We start from the raw sequence: 19,238 nt of genomic DNA, 5'->3' as shown, positions 1-19,238 counted from the left end.
CGAAGGAATTTCTCAGCCCCACCTGTGTGTATGCGGTCCCACATTAGCCAAGACCTTGCTATGTGGCTCGTGACCACGCGGAACAGGCCAGGTGTATCTCCACCTGGCTTCCCGGGTCTGAATCGTGAGAAGATGGTGGGTTCAGGGGTGGGGAGGGGGCTTTGGAACAGCCAGCTCGCAGCTTTGGGAACTGCAGTCACTGAGTTACAGAGAACCAGGAGGAGGCAAAATAACTTGTTGATCAGACAGGCTCCTTGGTATAAAGCTGCTGCATGGTGCAGAGGGCTCACCAAGGGTCCAGCAGCCCTCGCGGTGGCCAGTGCACATCGGCGGGAGCAGGCTGAGTCTAGGGCCAGCAAAGACACTGGCATGGCCTCAGGGAGACCGCAGGGCTGAGGAGGACCTTCTCCTGGTGCCACCAGGGGGATACAGCGGAAGAGTAAAGCGTGCCCAGGAAAGGGAGTGCTGGCCGGCAACAAAGGGCAGCTGATGAGGACAATCCAAAAGTCACCCTGTCACACTGAGGCCTGCCTCTCCAACCCAGGACCTTTGCTCCAGTGGGGGTTTCCCAGCCCTGTAACAGGAAGTGCAGGCTCAGAGGGGAGATGGTAACAAAGGAAGCACCCACATGGCCTGTCAACCTCAAAACCGCCACCACCCTAGGTCTCCAGAGCAGCGCCTCCCCACACTGATTGCTCAGGGGTCACTGGGAATCCCGTCAAGAAGCAGACTCCAACTCGAGAGTCTGCATTTCTGACAAGCTCCCAGGTGATGCGAATGCAGGTCTTCAAGGACCACACTTGGGTAATGGGCTCCAGGCCAGCTTCACGTCACAGAGAGCAAGCCCTGACCTGGGCTCCTGGAGAGACCCTCTCCATGGTTCAGCTTCCTGAAAGGGCAATCCGAGGGTTGCAGTAGCCTCCAAGCTACTCAAGTCCCACGGAGTGTGATGGCTGGCTGAGAAGGAGGGGCCCTCCTGGAGGTGCACAGCGGCCCAACGAGTGGGAGTCTCCGGAGTTTTCCCAGGGGATGCTGGGCTGGGTGGTGAGCATCTGTAGTCCCAGATGCTTGGGAGGGTGAGGCAGGAGGATGGGAGCAGCAGACCAGCAGTTGCAGACCAGCCTGGCTCAGGGGGGAGGGGTCCACATTCTCCCCAGGTGAAAGGAGACTGGGGAAAGGTGGAGTCAAGCAGGGGTGTCTGGGTCCCCCAACAACCGGAGCACTCAGCACTGGCTCACAATGCAGAACCCAGACAAGGTCTGGTTGCCAACTCGTCTAGATTTAATCAACTTTGCCCCACCCACCCCTCCACAAAAGAGCCCTGCCCGGTCTTCCTCCAGGGGAGAGGTAACTGCCGCCTGGGAGCCTCCCCAACTGTGACTCAGATGCAAAAATAAAATGCGTTCCCCGCAGCTCAGCATGCACAGGACCCGGACCGCCCCCTCTGCCCTGCACCAGCCCATCTTTCCAAGTCCCATCTCCCGTCCTAGGGGCCATAGTTTGCCCTCCCTGTCTCTGGCCCATCTTTAGGTGTGTCCCCAACTCCCAACGCTCCCAGGCGCAACCGAGTTTGTCCCCAGCGCCCCGGCATTCTGCGTGGCCTGGCGTTACAAGTATGCCTCGCATCGTAGTGTTACGGACAGTGCCTAGAGGGGTCCCCTCGGATGCTGAGGTCCCATAAGCGTCCCTTTGTCTCCCCCAGCGGCGCCCAGCACAGTGCCGGACACACAACGCACAGGAAGTGCTCAGAAACTGAGCTGGGGCGGGGGCGCCAACAGTGCCCAGAGGGGGCGCCCGGCGCGCAAGCACTCGGCAGTCAGGATGAGGTTCCCTCACAAACGCCGGGGTCACCGGGCCGGGGTCGGGGTCCCGAAGCGGAGGGCCGTCAGTCCTCTGCGCGCTGCGGGGCCGTGGCGGGGCTGGCGGGGCCGGCGCCCTGCCTTCCGGAGCCGCGCCACGCGCCGGGCCACCCACCTCCGGCGCCCTCACCTTGTAAACCTTGCCGAAGGCGCCGTCGCCCAGCTCGCCCACGATCTCCCACACCTCGTTGGGGTCCAAGTCCCGGCGGACGTGCTCATATTCGCGGGACTTTCTCTTCTCGAAGGTAGACAGGCGCAGGATGCGGCGGAAATTGGCGAAAGCCATGGCTGGGGCGCGCGGGCCGGGGCGAGGTGGCGCGGGCTCGGCTCGGGCTGTGGCTCGGGCGCCGCGAGGAGGAGGGGTTGCAGGACGCCGCGGCGCTGGGGTTCTCCCAGACCCGCCCTTCCCCGCAGCCTGCCGGTCAAGTGCGCCCTGGGCAGCGTCGCGGCGGGAGCACCCGGAACCGCGCAGGCGGCCGCGTCCCCGCCCCGCTCTGTCCCGTCCCCTGGCCGCCTCCCGAGAGCCCGCCCCGCTGCGCCGCGCCCCACGCGCAGCCGGGACCGCGAGCCGCCGGACGCTTCGGGCACCCGGACCCCCGCCCGCCCTCCCTCCCGGCTCCACCTGCCGCTCCCCGGCAGCGCCCCGGGACCCCCTAATTGGCTGCGGGCGCTCCCCGGCTCCGCCCGTCGCCGCAGGGCACTCTGGAAACTGTAGTCCCCTCGCACCGCCCGCGGCGAGCCACCCGCTGGGCTGTGGAGAGCTTGGGGGACCACTAGACGGGTCGGTCCCGGATCCGAGGGGACAGCTGCACCTCGTAGCTCCCAAAATTTTTCTGGGAGCACGAGGGACGGGGAGCGAGTTGTCATTTTTCGAGCGTCCACTGAACGTTGTCATGTCAAGAAGGTGGACCACATCAGTTCAGTGCTACCTGCCCGGCAGGGTAGTTCAGCTACCCTGTCCGGAGGTCCCCACCTTGCGGAGGGGACGCCCGCGGGCGAGGAAGCTTACCGGGGCACACACCGTGGCTGCCAGTCTGCTGCGGGTTCCTCGGCGCCATGCTGCCTCCTAGCGCGCAAATGCTGCGCCCCTGCAGCCGAAGTCCTGTCGGCCGAGGCCGGGGGTTCCCCACTCCTTCCAGCTTCCCGGGGTTCCCCCCAACTCCCGCGCCCCACAAACGCGCCAGGTGCGAGGGCTGGTAGCTCCATTGGGACTTATCACCTCCCGTTTCATGGCGATTGGCTAATGGAGTGCATCGGAAGCAAAAAATGCCTCACGAAGCCAGACTTCTTAGACCCCGTCCTTGATCCTGGCGGGTGGGCTCGCTGCACTGCTGCTAGCTGCTTGTGTCCTGCAGACAGTCGTCTAATTCAAAGGCTCTTACCTGAACTGACCACGTGGGTTCCGGGCGAAGGGTGCTGTGGAGCGCGGTTTATCTGGCAACCCTCCCTTGTGAACAAGTCCAAGTCCCTGCCAATGTCACCTCAGCGGCCCCCACTCCCGGAAAAGTCGTTGTAGAGGTGTTTTCGCCCCTTCTTCATACTTGGAAAATACCCCTTGGGCAACGTAGGAGCAGCAAATGTAGCTTCCTATTTGTAAAGTTAGCCAAAGACGCGGCGGTGCCCTGGACGCTCCGTGCAAAGGTGCTTGGCTCAATGTTGCCCAGCAGTTCAAGACCTTCTCCCCACCACATCGTGCTTAGGACTTTCAAGAGCCTTATCACTAAAAGGAGGAAATGCCACCCGAGACTTTTCCCATGGAGTAGCTCATGAACAAGCCCAAAGGCCAGGCTTTAGTTTCAGACCATAGGAGCACCGGCAGTGAGCCACGCCCCCACTGGGAGATGGGGCCAGGAGAGGCTGGGGTCAGTGTAGGATCAGCCCTGTAGCTCCGGGAAAAATGTGGGGCGTGGGGGTAAAAATGGAAGAGTCCTTCAGAGCTCGGTGAAGAAAGACACCCAAAAGACCACATTCTGTGACTGCATTAATATGAAATGACTAGAGAAGGCCAAGTTCATGCAGACAGAGAGGAGATTGACGGCTGCCTGGAGCTGGGTGTGAAACAGAGTAACTTGTAAGTGGAAAAGAGGGATCTTGTTGGGGTGATCAAATGTTCTAAAACTGGATTATGGTGGCAATTTCACAACTCAGTAAATCTGCCCCAAAACTTCCATTTTTGTAAATGACTGGATTTATGGTATGCAAATTATACCTCAAAATACAAGAAAAAGAGGTTCAACAGAATCAAAAATACTAATAAGTAAGCTGGAGGTCTTCGCTTTGCTAATCTGCCTGGCATTGGAGGACCTTGCCCTGAGCCAGGATCAGGGAAAGAAATAGCTGCACATTTTTTGCACTCTTTTCCTGTTCTGTGCAATAACTGAAGCTGGGAGCTATTTATTGATATTGATTTTCATCTGCATATCTCTAATTACTGAGTTGGAGCATGTCTTCAGAGTGTTTTATTGGAGCATCATAATCATACCTAGTATTTGGGTTCATTTTGACAAAATCGTACATGCAAGGAATTTGATTTCAACCGCTATTTTCACACGTCTTCGCAGTTTTGTTAGATGTTTAGATTTCAGCCTCTTTGGCTTTCTTGTTCACAGCATATTAGATTTCCTGTCTTCCTTTTTGATTCCAGGAGTTGTTTTTAGATGTCATCTTTTCGGGTTCAGATGTTGCAAACGTCTCCTCCCAGCCTTTCGCCCATCTCTTAACTTTAGCCCTGGTGTCTCCTGGGGAACAAAGATAAACTATATTGATGTTCTTCAATCTATTTGTCCTCATCTTTTCTTTCTGGAGCTACATCCCCAGCTTTAACTAAAAATTAACATTTTTTTAAAATTTTTTTAAAAAATCAACCCCACTGCTGCTTAATTTACCTTTAATAAAGTGCACCTATTTAAAGCATGTGGTTTGGCGGGTCTTGACAGGTCTATAGGGACTCCAGGTGTGTGTTCTCTTGTGTCTAGCTTTGCGTGTGTGTGAGAGGCCACATGCCTGGCAAGGCTCTATCGCCGACTCACACCCCAGGCCTCAGCATAATGCTTTGGAGATTCAGCATGGTGTTCAAGGTATAGGTGGTCCGTTCCTTTTCATTGCTAGGTAGTATTCCCTTTTTATGGATATGCCATGATTTGTGAATCCATTCAGCTGTTGTTTCAGTCCTTGGTTATTTTCAGTAAAGTGGCTGTGAACATTTGCATCCAAGTCTGCACAGATACAGGACAGCTGCTCTAAAATATGACACGTTGGCATCTGGAAAACAGCAGAGGCAGGAAAGTCACCCTTGTCTGGCCCTTTGTCCCCAGAAGCAGGCCTTCAATCTTCAGGTGCCCTCCCTCGATCTGAAGGATGGGGAGCTACACACACAGGCCAGGAAGAGTGGAACAGACTTTCCTTGCTGAGTCTCCCAGGGCATCGCCACGTCATGCTGCCGATGGCCTCCAGTCACCTCTCTCCGGGGCAATGCACCCTTCAAATCTAAGAACCACAGGAGCCACCCCTTTCTTTCCTTGGCTTATGAGGACTGCCACATCGCCGGAACGCGCGTCCAGTCCAGTATGCCCGCTTTCTCCTGTTGGTCTGTCCTTTGTTACTGGGTCTCACCTGGCCCGGGAGGGGTGGAGCTCTCTGCTCCTCCGCAGATGGTGTCTTCCTCGTCATGGGCGTGCCGAGGAGCTTGGCTGCCGGCCCGTGTGGTGTCGCTGGCTTCCTGAGAGTTCCCCAGCGAACTACAACCGTGCAGTAGTGTCCTCGGTCTCCGCTCTGCAGGTAAGGCGTGGGCGCCAGGCGCTCGGCGGGCCCCGTCCTTAATCCTAGTGGTTCTAGGGAGTGTGCAGCTGCTTGGGGAAACTCCTTGTGGTTTGGATATGATGTCCCCCAAAGCTCAGGTGTGGGACAGTGCAGGAGGGCTCGGAGGCGCGATGGTGGGCGAGGAGACAGAATCACGCTGGTGGGCTGGCCAGGGTGACTGGGTCAGGTGGGGGGCGCCACGGCTGAGCGCGAGCTCCAAATCAGCTTCCTTCTCCAAAACCGCTCTTGCCAGCTCTTGGGGTCACGGCGATGGCCAAGCTGCCGGAGCCTCCCCCACCCCAGGACTCTCACTCAGACTGTTCCGGGTCTGGCCTCGACGTCCGGTTCCACCACCCGTTGCCTCTGCTGCTTCCTGCTCATGGTGTACTTTTTCCTTATGGGTTTCGCTTCCTTGAAAATTTGTTTTTGGGGTTTCGCTGGGCCCTGGGGTACAGGTTTGCCCTTAGGGCGAGGGTGCAGACCCGGGTGTGCATGGCTTTCCTTGCTCCACCACCACCCAGGGGACCCGCTGCCCTCTGGGCTCCTGCCAGCAGTGGCTCGGGAGGACGCCTGCCCCTCAGCTGCTTTGAATCGGCCTAAACGACCTGTTCCTGACGACTGGGAACCCGAGCCAGGTCTTCTCAGCGCCTCTTCCAACCGAACTTCTGGCTCCTGGCCATCGTTAGCGGAAGCCACCAGCCCTCGGGGGCCAGCGAGCCCTTGAAGTGTGACTCATCTGTACTGAGACGCGGCATAAGTGCAAAACAGGCACAGGCCTTTTATTCATTCATTCATTCACTCATTCATTCATTTATTTATTTGTGGTGCTGGGTATTTGAACCCAGGGTCTTGTGTTTGCAAGGCAAGCACTCTACCAACTGAGCTATATCCCCAGCCTGACACAGGACTTTAATTTCCAAAAACTACTGATTACAAATTGAACTATTCTGGACACACTGGGTTAAATAAAATGTCATTGAAACTATTTTCACTTGTTTTCAATGTGGCAAATAGGATCTCCAGCCCCTTTTTATTTAATTTTGAGACAGAGTCTTGCTCAATTGCCCAGGCTGGACTTGAACTTGCTCTCCCCCTGCCCCAACCTCCCAGGTAGCTGGGGTTATAGGCGTGCACCACCACACTTGCTAAGAAAAACTCCAACTACACGTGACTCTTACGTGTGGCTTACATTATACATTTATTGCAGGAAGTGGACTTAGGCTTTAAAAGTATCAGCACAGAGTTGTGCATACTACTCTTACACGAATTGCCATCTTTTATATCCTTAGTTGTGTTTCTTTTCATTCTGAATTTTAAAAATCTTCTTTGCCCCTCCCTTATCACATCTGCAAGTTTCTCTCTTTTTATTGTTTTTTTCCTAAAAGAGCTTCTCTTCTAGATCTAACTACTAGTTCATCGAGAATACAGGACAGAGAGGAACATGTTAACACACTAGGGATAAATCTGGAAAAATCAGAATGTTCTCACCTACGTGACCATCTGGACTCTTCAAGAAATAAATCATGGGGCTGGGGAGGTAGCTCAGTTGGTAGAGTGCTTGCCTTGGAAGCACAAGGCCCTGGGTTTGATCCCCAACACCCAAAAAAAGAAAGAAAGAAAGAAATCATAAGAGAAAGAAGAAAGTGGGAAAGTAAAAAAAAAGAAGCAGCAGCATTATAATCAATACATAGATCTGTTTGGGTTCCTGACTTGAAATGATCATCTACTAAAACTTGGAATTGGGCTGGGATCATGGCTCATAGTAGAGCACTTGCCTTGCACGTGTGAGGCCCCGGTTTGATCCTCAGCACCACATAAAATGAATAAATAAAATAAAGGTATTGTGTTCATCTACAACTAAAACAAAGTTTTAAAAAAGGTTGGAATAAATGATCAGGACAATTGCACATCCAGTGGATATGTGATGACGTTTAGGAACAATTCGTGTTCACTTCGAGTTCTGATAATGGTCAGCAGTTATGTTAAAAGATGAAGAAGTCCCTCTTTTTGAAATATATGTCCAGATATTTAAAGATGAGCTATTCTTTCTGGGTTTTGCTTCAGAATATCCCACCGTGGGTGGCGAGGAGGAGTGGGCATAAGTGAACAAGTCTGGTCTGGCTGCAGCTGGTGCAGCGGGCACTGCAGACATGGAACCTCCTGACGTTCGGGCTCCATCATAAAGTAGTAAAAGCGGGCTGGGCTGTGGCTCAGTGGCGGAGCACATGCTCAGCCTGGGCGAGGCCCTGGGCTCCCCGTCACCCATGAAGGAAGAAAAGGAACAGGTCCTGGGGGCGAGCCAGCTCCCTCCTGGTCCTCTCCTGGACGGAACCTGCGGCTGAAGTTCCCCGGCTCACCGTCCTGGTCATGCTGATGGTTTCCTGCCTCGGCTCTGCTCCTCTGACTTGCACTCTGGATCAGTCTTCCCTTGGCTTTGGTGACTGCCCTCTGTCCGCTTAGCACTTGGTGTGGTTTCCGTCTCTCCTGTCTGGCAAGCGCCTTTAGGCCGTCACTGCAGCAGGGACCAGCGTGGCGGCGCAGCTCACCTTTCCTGGGTGGCGCATCTGCTGTGCGCCGCCAAGCAGCCCGACTCCCTCTAGGGCGGCTGTTCCAGTGACAGAGGGGTCACGGAAGCAACAAGAGCATGAGCCAGAGGTGGGAGGAAGCAGTGTCCCCTCGTCCCCTGGCCCGCGTCGCTCTGCGGCGGCCGGGGCTGCCCAGAGGCCCTGCCGGTGTTCTAGTTCCGAGGCGGAACTCTCCATTCTGTTTCAGGTTGCCGGAGCCCTCGGCTGAAGGGGACCAAGATGAAGCTGAAACAAGGGTCGTTCCTGTGGTACCTCTATCTGGACAAGATATACTGCCTGCTGTCCCTGCGGAACGTGAAGGCCCTGACCGAGTACTTCTACCTGCTGGACGTGCACCGCAAGAACACCTTGAACGGTCAGTGCCACCTGGCATCTTTCCTCTGGCCGGGTACCTGGCTGGTGGCAGATGCTCAGGGAAATGCACGGGGCCAGAAACTGCCGAGTGAACACTTGCCATCTGCCAGAGGAAGCAGAGAGAACTGGCCAAGCGAGGGCCGACGCGGGTGGCGCTTGGGGGCAGGGGGAGCAGGCGGGGACAGTCCACCCGCTGTGGACGGGGTCCCCCGCCACGCCTCGGTAGTTTGGAAGCATGCTGCCATCCTCTGCAAGTCTGCTTCCTCATCTAGAACAGCAGTGGAGTCCGGGCTGGGGCGCAGCTCAGCCAGAGCACAGCGTCCTGGGTTTGGCCTCCAGCACGCACGTGTGCACACACGCGCGCGCACACACACGTGCGTGCAGGAGCCCCCTCAGAGGGGAACACACGTGGCAGATGCTCAGCACAGTGCCTGACACGGCACAATGACTCAGTGACGCGCTCGTGATCACCGTCAGGGTCATCAGAGGCCGAGACCCCTCTCAGCAGGACTCCGTCCCATCTGTCAGTGGGAGCTTGCGCCACATGATCCGTCCGTCCCTCTGGTGTGCTTGCGAGTGGCCAGCCCTGCCCCAGAGTCCGCAGAGTGAGGCGCCTGATTAAAACACCTCGGGCTCTTTTTAGGACTGAGTGAAAACAAGTGTCCCTGGCCACAGGCGCGTCCCCCACCTAAGATCTTCAAGAGTCCATTTAATCTTAAAAAGCAAATGCCAAGGGGCTCGGGACTCAGTGGGGAGCGTGTGCCCGGCAAGCGCTAGGCTGCGGGCTCGTGGGCAGCCTGGCAGGAAACGAGCCCAAACGCGAGCAGCTCTTCTCACTGCGTGGCGCCGGGGTCACCCCTGACAGTTTCCCGTGTGTGTGTTGCTGGGTCCCCAGGGAAGCCGGCTGTAAAGGACCCCCAGCACACCCCCAGTGTCTGAGGTACGCTTGCGGGGTGGTCTGGGCCCCACAGTAACTAAGTCACACCCGAAGATGCAACACCTGAGGTTGAGCCATGATCACGTGGGCCCCAGGGGACTGGACAGTGGCCTTGTAGTTCCCCTGGGGTGCCGGTGACCAGTCCTTGGAGACCAGTGGCCAGTCAACTGGTTCAAAGCTGCATTTATGAGGTAGCTGTTAGTCCCACATGAAAGCCCTTCTCCAGGAGCAGCCCCCAAACATCACCGTGGGTGGCTCCCTGCTGCTGGGACCTGGTGGGCGTGGGAGAGGAGACCAAAGGCCACAGCAGCCCCCAGACCTTGACCCTGTGTCGTGGGTTCTCTGCTCTCAGCCTCAGTGGGACTCCGGATGACAGAGACGTTCACACACTCCTCGGAACAGGTGTTTTCTGTGATCACAGTCAAGGGGGTTACACGCCGACAGGTGCACCTGAAAATCCCTCGTGGTGACTCTCGACAGCTGCGCGCGCTGTCCGGCAAATGGCCCATTTGTCTCTTCCGTTCTGTCCTCACAGGACCGGCGGGTGGCCTGGCAGGCAGAAGCCCCCTCTTGTATACAGCACAGTGGTTTTTCTGGCAAGCGGGCAAGGCTGTAGGGTCCCATCCACCTGCGTGTGACGCCCGGCTCCGCCACTGACGGGGCCCCTCTGCCACTCAACTGCCACCAGCCGCGTCCCCTGGAAGGGTGCAGAAATGCCGACCAGTCCCGCCCAGGTTTCCTGAGTCAGAATCTGGTTTGACAAGCCCCCCACGTGGCCCGTGTGCCCATCCATGGGGTGGTGCCTCCTTCCCTGTAAGGCTGTGAGGTCACTGAGCTGTGGCATTTTAAATGCCCTACATACCAGGTGGCCAGTAGGGTTTGCTCCCTCCTCATAGCCAAACACCTTTGCTTTATGGAAGCATGAGAATCAGCAGTAGTTTTATAGAAGAGGAATTTTTTTTTTTAAGTTCCTCTCATTTTAATTTTCTCCAAAAAAAGGTTCAGATAAAACGTGAGCATCTCCGAGCATCCCAGGTCCTTAGAGAGAATTAAGCTCTCCCTCCCAGGCAGGAGCACACTGTGCCTATGTGCATGGTCATGCATCTGTGCCGGGGCAGGTCCCTGGGCTGCATGGAGCATGTGGTCCAGCCTGACCACAGTCTCCTTCTCCACTGCCCTGGGCATAGTGCTTTTCCACACAGCTCAAGAGTGAGTCTGGGCCGAGGGATTGCAGCAGGAACATGGCAAAGCCAGACCCCAATGTCACCGTTCTTCCCAGTCAACGAGCACCATGTGGGAGGCTCCTGGTCGTTGGTGTTTTGGAACTGAGCTGGAATAATCCGTCTCCCGGCCTGGCCCTTCACAGATGTGCTGTTCTTCCACTTCCTCCGCCACATCACCGACCTGAGATCGAGACAGATCAAGATGGTGTTTGACGTGCTGGACTGGAACGCCACTGGCGAGATCGGCTTTGAGCAGTTCTACATGTTGGTCTGCATTCTGCTGTCACACCAGGCAAGTTGCCAGCGAGGCTGAGCCTCACCTGGCTGCTGCCTCCACCTGGCCAGAGCTGGCCCTTGGGATTTCTCCTCCTTCCACTACGAACTAGAGGAAGGGAAAAGGGCAGGGTGTCCATTTGGGTTCCTGAACGGCACATTCGTAACCTGGGAGTCTGTGACACGCACAGGCAGCCTCTGCCCACCTGCCACCTCCCTGTACCACGGCCACTGCAGCCTGCCCTTCCTCAAGGGCTCTGGCGATCCTTTTGCCCAGAGTGCTCTGCAGGATGCATGAGGGGACGGGGCTTCCTGAGGCCCTCGTACCATGCCCAGCTCCGTGGGCTTGCACCTGTCTGCTCCTTGAGGAATGGGACCTCGTGTGGCCAGCCTCCCCCCAGCGCGTTCCCTGTGGTCTCCCGAGTGAGGCAGTGGGCTGCCATCGCTATAGGGTGGCCGGCAGGGGGTCTGCGGGGCATGTCTCCTTGAGGGCAGCCCCGAGTTCCGACTCTTGCTTTGGCCCTCTAGGGTCGGGGGTGACGGAACACGCCGGTGTCTTCCCAGTGTGGAAAGCTGCCCCATCTGCTTCCGGTCTTACATATTTCTCTCAAAACAGAACCACCTGGAGGAACAATTCATGTATCGCCATTCCCGGCCCGTGTTTGACCTGCTTGATTTGCACGGGGAGCTGAAGGTTGGGGCCGCCAACTTCTGCATGTACAGATTCCTGTTCAACATTCAAAAGCAAGAGCTCAAGGAACTCTTCCACAACTTCGACATCACGGGCGACCGCGTAAGTGCAGGTGCCCAGCGTGGCGGGGCCGGGGAGCCTGCAGGAGGCGGCCGGGGCTAGGATCCCAAACTGGCATGGCTCCTAGACCGGGGCCGGCCACGTGGACAGGAGGCGCCTGCAAGTTGCGAGAAGGCTGCTGGGCCGCGAGGTGGCAGCTGGGAAGCAGGGTGGAGTGGGGAAGGGCCTGGGGGAGGCGCTAAGAGCGAGACCCTGAGAAGCCTCGGTGGAGACGGTGAGGGTGCAGGGGAGCCCCCGCGGGGAAGCCGAGGTTGAAAAGGCGGGATCCCGGGGCTGCCCAAGCATCTGCCCTGCCCCGTAAGAGTCGGCACAGGCTCTCCCCTGGCCCTAACTATACTCAGACTGCAGTTACATCCTCATCACTGTCCTCATTTCCAAATTTCTAAATATGATAACAAGCCTGTTGTCATGCTAGAGTATCAAACCCTTCCTGAAATGACTTCTTTTTCTGCCCCCAACCGAAGTATCTTAACTACAAGGAATTTAAGCTGTACACGATCTTCTCGACCGACAAGTCTCAGAAGAAAGGCAAGGAGAAAAAGACCCTGAAATCGAAATCCACGCTTGTGAAGAAAGTGTTCCATCGGGTTGGCATGAGCCAAAGGAGTCTCTTGGAGAAAATGCGATCCAGAAGCAGAGAGCACAACTAGAACGAGGTGTTTAATAAATGTGAGCGTGCCAGCGGGCATCCTTGTCCACTCTCTATACCATGGTCCAGAGGCCTCTGCCCCGGCAGCAGCCTGGGCAGGCCAGGATGCCGCATGGAGACCAGGCCGAGCACCCTGTCACCCATCCTTCTGTTGACGTGTGTCCTCCCGTCAGCTCTGCTTACTGGGGCTCCGTGTGTCCAGAGTGGCCAACACTTCCTGGAGCCACGTGGCAGGAAGGTGAAGCCTCCCTGCTACCCGTCACCAGGAGCCCAATACTCAGACCTCTACTCGTCTCCCATTCCTCAGTTTAAGACCCCCTGGAAGCCAGACTGCCGCTGGCCAGGCGTGACGTGCCCACCACATCACAGGTCAGCTTTAAGGAGATGGAGGCTGTCTTGTTCTTTCCTTTCCTTTTGAGACAGAGTCTCAGCATGTTATGCAGGCTGGTCTCAAACCCCTGGACTCACGTGATCCTCCTGCCCCAGCCTCCCTAGTGCCGTGACTACAGGCGAGTGCCGCTGCCCCAATAGGGCCATGTTCTCAGCCTGAATTACTCTCTGATGAGTTAGGTGCTTAAGCAACTGAACCTAATTAACTAGAGTAAAATAATTATGACATGCCCTTGCAGACTTTTAATTCTTGTGTAATTAATGCTTTGAATAATTTAAAAGTATTTTTGGCATGAGACTTGTGACCCCTCCCTGCCTGCCTGTGTCATGATTTTAGTAATGACAACTGCCTATGACATGCTTGCTATGGGGTCAGCAGTGATTTACATGACTTTATCACCTTTTTCCGTTTTTTGTGGTACTAGGGATTGAACGCCCCCCACCTCCCCCAGGGTGCTCTACCACAAAGCTACATCCCTGCACTTTTAAAATTCTGAGACAGGGGCTTGCTAAATTGCCTACACTGGCCTCCAACTTGTGATCCTTCTGCCTTAGCCTCCCAGATAGCTGGGATTACAGCACCGTGCCTGGCTTCATTTAACCTTTAAACCCTGTCAGTTAGTTGTTGCTAATGAGGAAACTGAGGCCTAGAGAGATTAGAACCTTACCCAAGAACATGTGGCTCATAATGGCAGAGCCAGGGATCAAATTCAAGGTCATCTAAGCATGCCTGTGCGGACCACCAGGGATCTCAGTAACTCACTGCCTCTGTAGCAGATTGTTTCATTTAAAGCTGGCAATTCACTGGCTTCATGTTAATCATCTCTGAGGAACAAATCTTGGGAGTGAAGAAATGGATGTCATTTACTACGGAACAAGGATTCTTAGGGGTACATTAGGCAATACTGACCATAAGGCCAGGTGAAGCAGCTCCATCACAGAAAGCCAATCTGATCACACCGTGTCCTGGGCAACAGCAAGAATGCTGCTCACTGACGACTGTCCCTCGTAAGTCAGACCCCTAGCGGTAACCATGTTCGTTCTGCGAATCCTGTGTTCTCGATTAGACATGGGACTTTGGTCACATGCCTATGATCATGCTCCATGTCATTGCCAGCAAAAAGAACTGTGTCTTTCCCACAAAGGCGCCATAAAAACTGAACAGGACTAGCAAAAACAAGCCACTTCACCTGGCATCCGTTTTCCACATGGGGACAAGACTGTGTCTCCTGGAGTTGTAAACACCCCAAAGACGCACCACCTCTCAGGAGCATCCTTCCCGTCCTGACTTGTGCTGTCTGTGATCACCTCGGAGGGAGAACTGAATCCTCTGGCAAACACACACAGACACCGCCTGCCAGGAGAGGGAGCCCAGGCCGGCCCTGTTCCAGCCTCGCCCCCACGCCTCCCACGGGCTCCACCTCTCCTGTGGCCTCCGAGGCTCTGCCAGCAGACAGGCCTAGGAGCCAGGGGTGGTTCTGGGGGAAGAAATTGCACTGAGGTCTTCAGAGAGTTTCTCGGAATTCCACCTTCCAGGGGTCCTGGGCGTAAAAAGGTACCTGTGGGCTGTGTGTTTTCAGACACGGACACTAAAGCAACCAAAATACTAAATCCTGTTTCAGAAAGGGGCAGAAAGAATGGGCCACAGGTAGGAAGCCTCACACCACGACAAGCTTTCCCTTCTTACCTGGAAATGGGGTGGCTACAAAAGGTATCATGAATTGTCTCAGACTTTTAAAATTTTCCTTTTAGAAGCATCTCCATGAACTGGATGGTTAAAGAATGGTATCAGTACTAATGGGTCCAAACTGAAATTCGGTGTAAAAACGAAATGCACCAGTAAAGTGATACTCCTTTGTGACTAGGAGTACAAAGAAAAGACCTATCAATATCCACTTTAGGGTACTTTTTCACTCATTTATATTATGGGACTTAAAAGATTTTTTAGATGTGCATACAGACCTGGGAGTATAGCTCGGAGGTAGAGAGTACCTCAGTATGTGCAAGGCCCCAGGTTCAATCCCCAGCATTGCAAAGAAATAAAGTGCTTGTAGATTGTCTGAGTTAATGAATTGAGTGTAGATTAAGTTTGAGTTGATAAACTGAGTTTCCACAGTCGCACTGGAATTTCTGTCACACATTCCGGGGTGTGATCCATGGTGGGGACAGGAACAGAGTCCTGATGGACGTTGGCACAGCTATGGTTTCAGCCCAGGGCCATAGACAGGTTCCTCCCTGATCTGTATCAGAATTCAGTACTGAATTCTGAAGGGAGCTAAGTAGCAGAGTTGCCCTCCACGGCTCAGGCCCCATATCTGAGAAAGGCCAGAGCCACCGCATTGACACTTGCGAAGATGGGACCTTGCCACCTGAGCAGCCCCCGCTTCATCCCTTTAGAGGGCGGCAGGCTGAAGGGCTCTGTCACAAGGCACCCAACAGAAACCCCAGGAGCCGAGCAGGGTGCCAGCGGCTCTCCTCTTCCTCACAGCTGGAGGCGCACACAGCAGGCTGCTAGTCTGTCCCACGGGAGAGCAGGTGGGAAGCGTCTGCGCCGGAGAGTGGGCTTCCCCGTCAAAGCAGGCTGTCCCCGCCTCTCCCTTCACAACCCCAGAGACTTAGGCTCAGGGTGGGAGAAACAGGAGTGAAGGGAGTCTTTCCACCCCAGTGTGTTTGGATTTCCGTTCCACAGGTAAATTACCTATTCTGAAAACCATTTAAAAACTTGAACGTGGGCTGGGTTGCGGCCCAGTGGTAGAGCTTGCCCAGCATGTGTGAGGCACTGGGTTCCATCCTCAGCACTGCATAAAAATAAGTCACATAAAAGTACTGTGTCCATCCACAACTAACAATATTGTCAAAAAATTTGAATGAAACGAAACCTGCCACTTTGATCCAAAAATGGATAATAAATGAGCTTAGTGCTTCAGAAAAACTGAACTGAGTTGGTCTGCAGCCTGCTTCTTAGAAGAGAGAGAAGACAACCCACGAGACATCAGTGCAGAAGGGAAGCGCATCTCCAGCGACCTCCCAGGATTCGGCACGGGCAGCCTGAGTTTGGTGGTGATGATCCCATTCGCTATTGGACTGAGGAAGGAGGAAAAGCTTCACACACTCATTAGAACGAGGCAGATTCCCTTACAGAGTAACAGATAAAATCCCAGAATAAAGGCAAAGACAAAGAGAAAAATTTAACTTTTTTTTTTTTTTAAAAAAGCACAAAAACCCTACATACTAAAATTATACACGTCAAGTATTGGTCCAATCTTACATCAATCTATTGACAATTTAACAGCACCATGGTTTTCCTTACCTAGGTTAAACATGCCCAGAAAATCGTAATTCAAAGTATATGTTCCTTTAAAATAAAAGAAAATAAACTCTTAGAATCTTCAACAACCAAGACCTTTTACCAACCATAGATTATTGATGACATCACCACATTTCCTTAAGAAAAAGCAGTCCAGACACAGAGCTGCTGGTATGCAGTGTGGCTTGCCAACAACAGAAACGTCCGGGTGAGGGCAGTGCGCTGAACACCCCCTACCTCCAGCTGGGGTGCGGCTCCTCCTCTGGAACCGACGCGACCCTCTTCTCTGGGTGCCCAGGCAGTCATCAGCCAGCAAATCAGACGCAGCCATGATCTTCAAAATGATGAAGACGCTAGGGAAGCAGCTAAAGCGCTCAGAAACAGGACAAGGTGCAGTCATGGACGGACTTCGTCAGGCAGAGGAGATTTAATACCATTTTCAACAACGCACCCAGACTCATTAGCAGCTTCACTGTCATTGTGACTGGCAAGGTGCTCAGGCCCACGTGGCTGTGGAGGTGCCTGCGCCACTCCCCGGAACAGCCCCGCAGCCGCGCTCCCTTCCTCCTCGCAGCTGCCCAAGGTCGCGGCCTGCTCTCTCGGAGCCAGCTTTCCAGGGGCGGCTTCACTCAGCCACAGCACAGAAGACGCAGGCCTTCACCGCAGACGTCCCAGTCCCCAACTGGCTCTGCGGATGGTTCTTAACTCGCCTCTTTGTGAACAAGGATGAGAGAACCGTCATCCACTGTGGCTGAGTGTAAGGGTGACCCAGGGAGCGCGGCTGCGTCACTGCTGATGTGAAAGTGACACCGGCAAACCTTTCACACTTGCAGATTCTCAGTGAAATTTTCTCTGCAAGACTGAAAACAGGCGCGGTTCTCCCAGCACAGCAGAGTGGGCTTCCTCACGCCCGCCACACCGGAAGAAGAGCGCGCACTGCAGTACCTCAGATGGGAACAGCCATGGGCGCCTGCTCCCCCGGGACCGTGTGCCTGGGGCAGGGTAGGCTATGCAAAGGTGCAGACAGAGCAGGAGGAAGGGAGGTACGTACGGGAGTGACCCTCGGCCCCACACGGAAACAGCTGTCTGCGGAGGTGTTTCAACACCTGCGCGGCAACCAAGGATCAGGTGGGCATCAGAGCAGGACTGCAGGACTCACTACTGCCTAGTGTTCAGAAGGGCGCCAGCCACTGAACGTGCTGAAGGCACCGGAACGTAGTGTGTGTGTCAATGAGGAGCTCAGCGTGTGGGTGGGGACAGCGACACGGCGGCACACCTGGCCAGCCTTACTCCTGTGTGGCTACAGATGAAATGAGCTGGCAAAAGCCAGAACAGAAGGGAATCTCCAACACTGCTCCTTTCAGATTCTAGTAAACAACCCATAACTTATTGGTGGCATCTGCAAATTATATCATCTGACAGATGTTTAAAAATTCTGTCTTCAAAGGTGCTTGGTGCTGTTCTTCGAGATTACAATGTTCCACTTACAGTCCAACTCATTTAAACTCGGCCATTAAGTAGTTGTTGAGTGTTTTAAAATAAATGGTTATCTATTTCTTAACTGCCTCTCAAATTAGAAATTGTAATTACATGAGTCTCAAAGGCTGGCTCTTTGTGTTTTATTATTTTTGTTGGTCTCCATCACAGATGGAATTTTTCACTGGTAATTCCTCAGAACTAAATTCATTCATAGGGAATTCAGAGCAGTGAAAGTAAATTTCACGCCACAGAGTCGAAAATGACAATGACAATAAAAAGGGGAGGAGGGCGCCGGGCTCACTCAGTTCTCGACCGGCGTCGGGTTGTGCACAGGCTGGCTCACGATCACCTGCACGACGTAGTCCTTCGGGATCTTCAGCTCCTCCAACTTCATTTTGTCAGTGAGAGGTCTGCCCGAGAAGAACCACCGCTGACTTCCGGGCTCCACCCCCTCTGCTGCGTGCAAGCGTCTCTTCATGTGGAACACGGTGTCTGTGCTGCGCACCACCAGCTTGAGGTCTTTGCCTGTGGAGAGGCGCAGCCGGAGCTGAGCCTCGTATCCAGAATTGGGTGGTGGCTCGGGAATATCCAGAGTCTCTATGTCGCTCTTCTCCTCTATCATGTTGATGGGTGGTGCCAAGCAATACACCGGAAGCTGGTACCTGTTCCCCAGTTCATCGTAGCACTCGGTAAGCGCACCTTCAGGAGAGAAGATACGGACACGAGTTTAATGAGCGTATTCCTGTTTGTCTTAAAAAACGCTCACACTTCTCTTGCTACCATGCCACTGTGGAGAAGGGCATCAAATAATGCCAGCCACTGTCCGCTGACCCATCAGTGGCAACCAGCCCCAGGTGCACTTTGAGTGTGTCTGATTTCACATCAACCAGGACCCAGCTGCTTCTCTTTGCAGTCACCTAATACCCAGCTCACAACTGCAGGCAGGGAAATGGGTGTGCACAATTCAAGCTTACTATCGTTAGCGCTTAGAACAAACTGAAGGGAAATTTAAATTGCATTGTTATATCTTTTTAAGAAATGAATTTGTTACCTTAAATAAACAAACAAGAAAAAAAGAGAGCAAGCCCAATTCCCAGCTTTCCTGAGCAGTATCTCACTGCCTGGACCCGGCCACTGACACGCGTGCTCGGTCAGAAGCCCTTGTTTTGAGCAATGAACCAGAGGTGACAGCTGCACAGGTGTGGTGCTCATGGCTCACAGGTGGGTCTTTTCAGCACAATGACCACAGAAATGACCGAGATGTTTTATTTAACCACTCAGTTAGTCTATCACAGGGAAGCTACCAACTACAAAAGATGAACTGGACCGGTGTGACACTCACAATGCGCTACCTCAAGGGTGGGAACAAAGCACTTACGGGTTAAAAAAAAAAAAAATAGTATTAATGGCCAGGTGTGGTGGTGTGAGCCTGCAATCCCAGCAGCTCAGAAGATTGAGGCAGGGGGATCACAGGTTCAAAGCCAGCCTTGGCAACTAAGCAAGGCCCTAAGCAACTCAGCAAAACCTCGTCTCTACAAAAATTAAAAAAAAAAGGACTGGGGATGTGACTCTG

General features: G+C 54.2%; 3 protein-coding genes across 5 annotated transcripts in view; 1 reads left to right on the top strand and 2 right to left on the bottom strand.

The window, feature by feature from the left end:
- Positions 1-2,442, bottom strand: part of STK10 (serine/threonine kinase 10) — a 105,526-nt gene extending 103,084 nt beyond the window's left edge. The window contains exon 1 of the mRNA XM_079145438.1: positions 1,990-2,442. Coding sequence (XP_079001564.1) covers positions 1,990-2,145 — 156 coding nt within the window. The 5' untranslated portion in view covers positions 2,146-2,442. The remainder of the gene's footprint in view (positions 1-1,989) is intronic.
- A 4,062-nt stretch (positions 2,443-6,504) lies between these two features.
- EFCAB9 (EF-hand calcium binding domain 9) lies at positions 6,505-13,683 on the top strand. The gene is made up of 4 exons (XM_079145440.1): positions 6,505-8,597; positions 10,900-11,048; positions 11,646-11,822; positions 12,305-13,683. The coding sequence occupies exons 1-4, from the start codon at positions 8,462-8,464 to the stop codon at positions 12,488-12,490; spliced, it is 648 nt and encodes a 215-aa protein (XP_079001566.1). The 5' UTR covers positions 6,505-8,461; the 3' UTR covers positions 12,491-13,683.
- Positions 13,684-16,491: 2,808 nt separating this feature from the next.
- Positions 16,492-19,238, bottom strand: part of UBTD2 (ubiquitin domain containing 2) — a 65,837-nt gene continuing 63,090 nt past the window's right edge. For all 3 annotated transcript variants that reach the window (XM_079145422.1, XM_079145421.1, XM_079145423.1), the window contains exon 3: positions 16,492-18,364. In XM_079145422.1, coding sequence (XP_079001548.1) covers positions 17,967-18,364 — 398 coding nt within the window. In that variant the 3' untranslated portion in view covers positions 16,492-17,966. The remainder of the gene's footprint in view (positions 18,365-19,238) is intronic.

Source organism: Sciurus vulgaris (genome assembly GCF_902686455.1).
Source record: "Sciurus vulgaris genome assembly, chromosome: 6".
NCBI classification, from domain to species: Eukaryota; Metazoa; Chordata; class Mammalia; order Rodentia; family Sciuridae; genus Sciurus; species Sciurus vulgaris.
Note: the sequence above shows the minus strand (reverse complement) of the source record. Positions and strands in the feature narration are given on the sequence as shown.

What these genes read in the sequence shown, in the direction of transcription:
- EFCAB9 (XM_079145440.1), top strand. Translation starts at nt 8,462, where the DNA reads ATGAAGCTGAAACAAGGGTCGTTCCTGTGGTACCTCTATCTGGACAAG. An exon ending in CCGCAAGAACACCTTGAACG is followed by an intron (nt 8,598 to 10,899) that starts GTCAGTGCCACC and finishes GGCCCTTCACAG; the next exon opens with ATGTGCTGTTCTTCCACTTC. An exon ending in GCATTCTGCTGTCACACCAG is followed by an intron (nt 11,049 to 11,645) that starts GCAAGTTGCCAG and finishes CTCTCAAAACAG; the next exon opens with AACCACCTGGAGGAACAATT.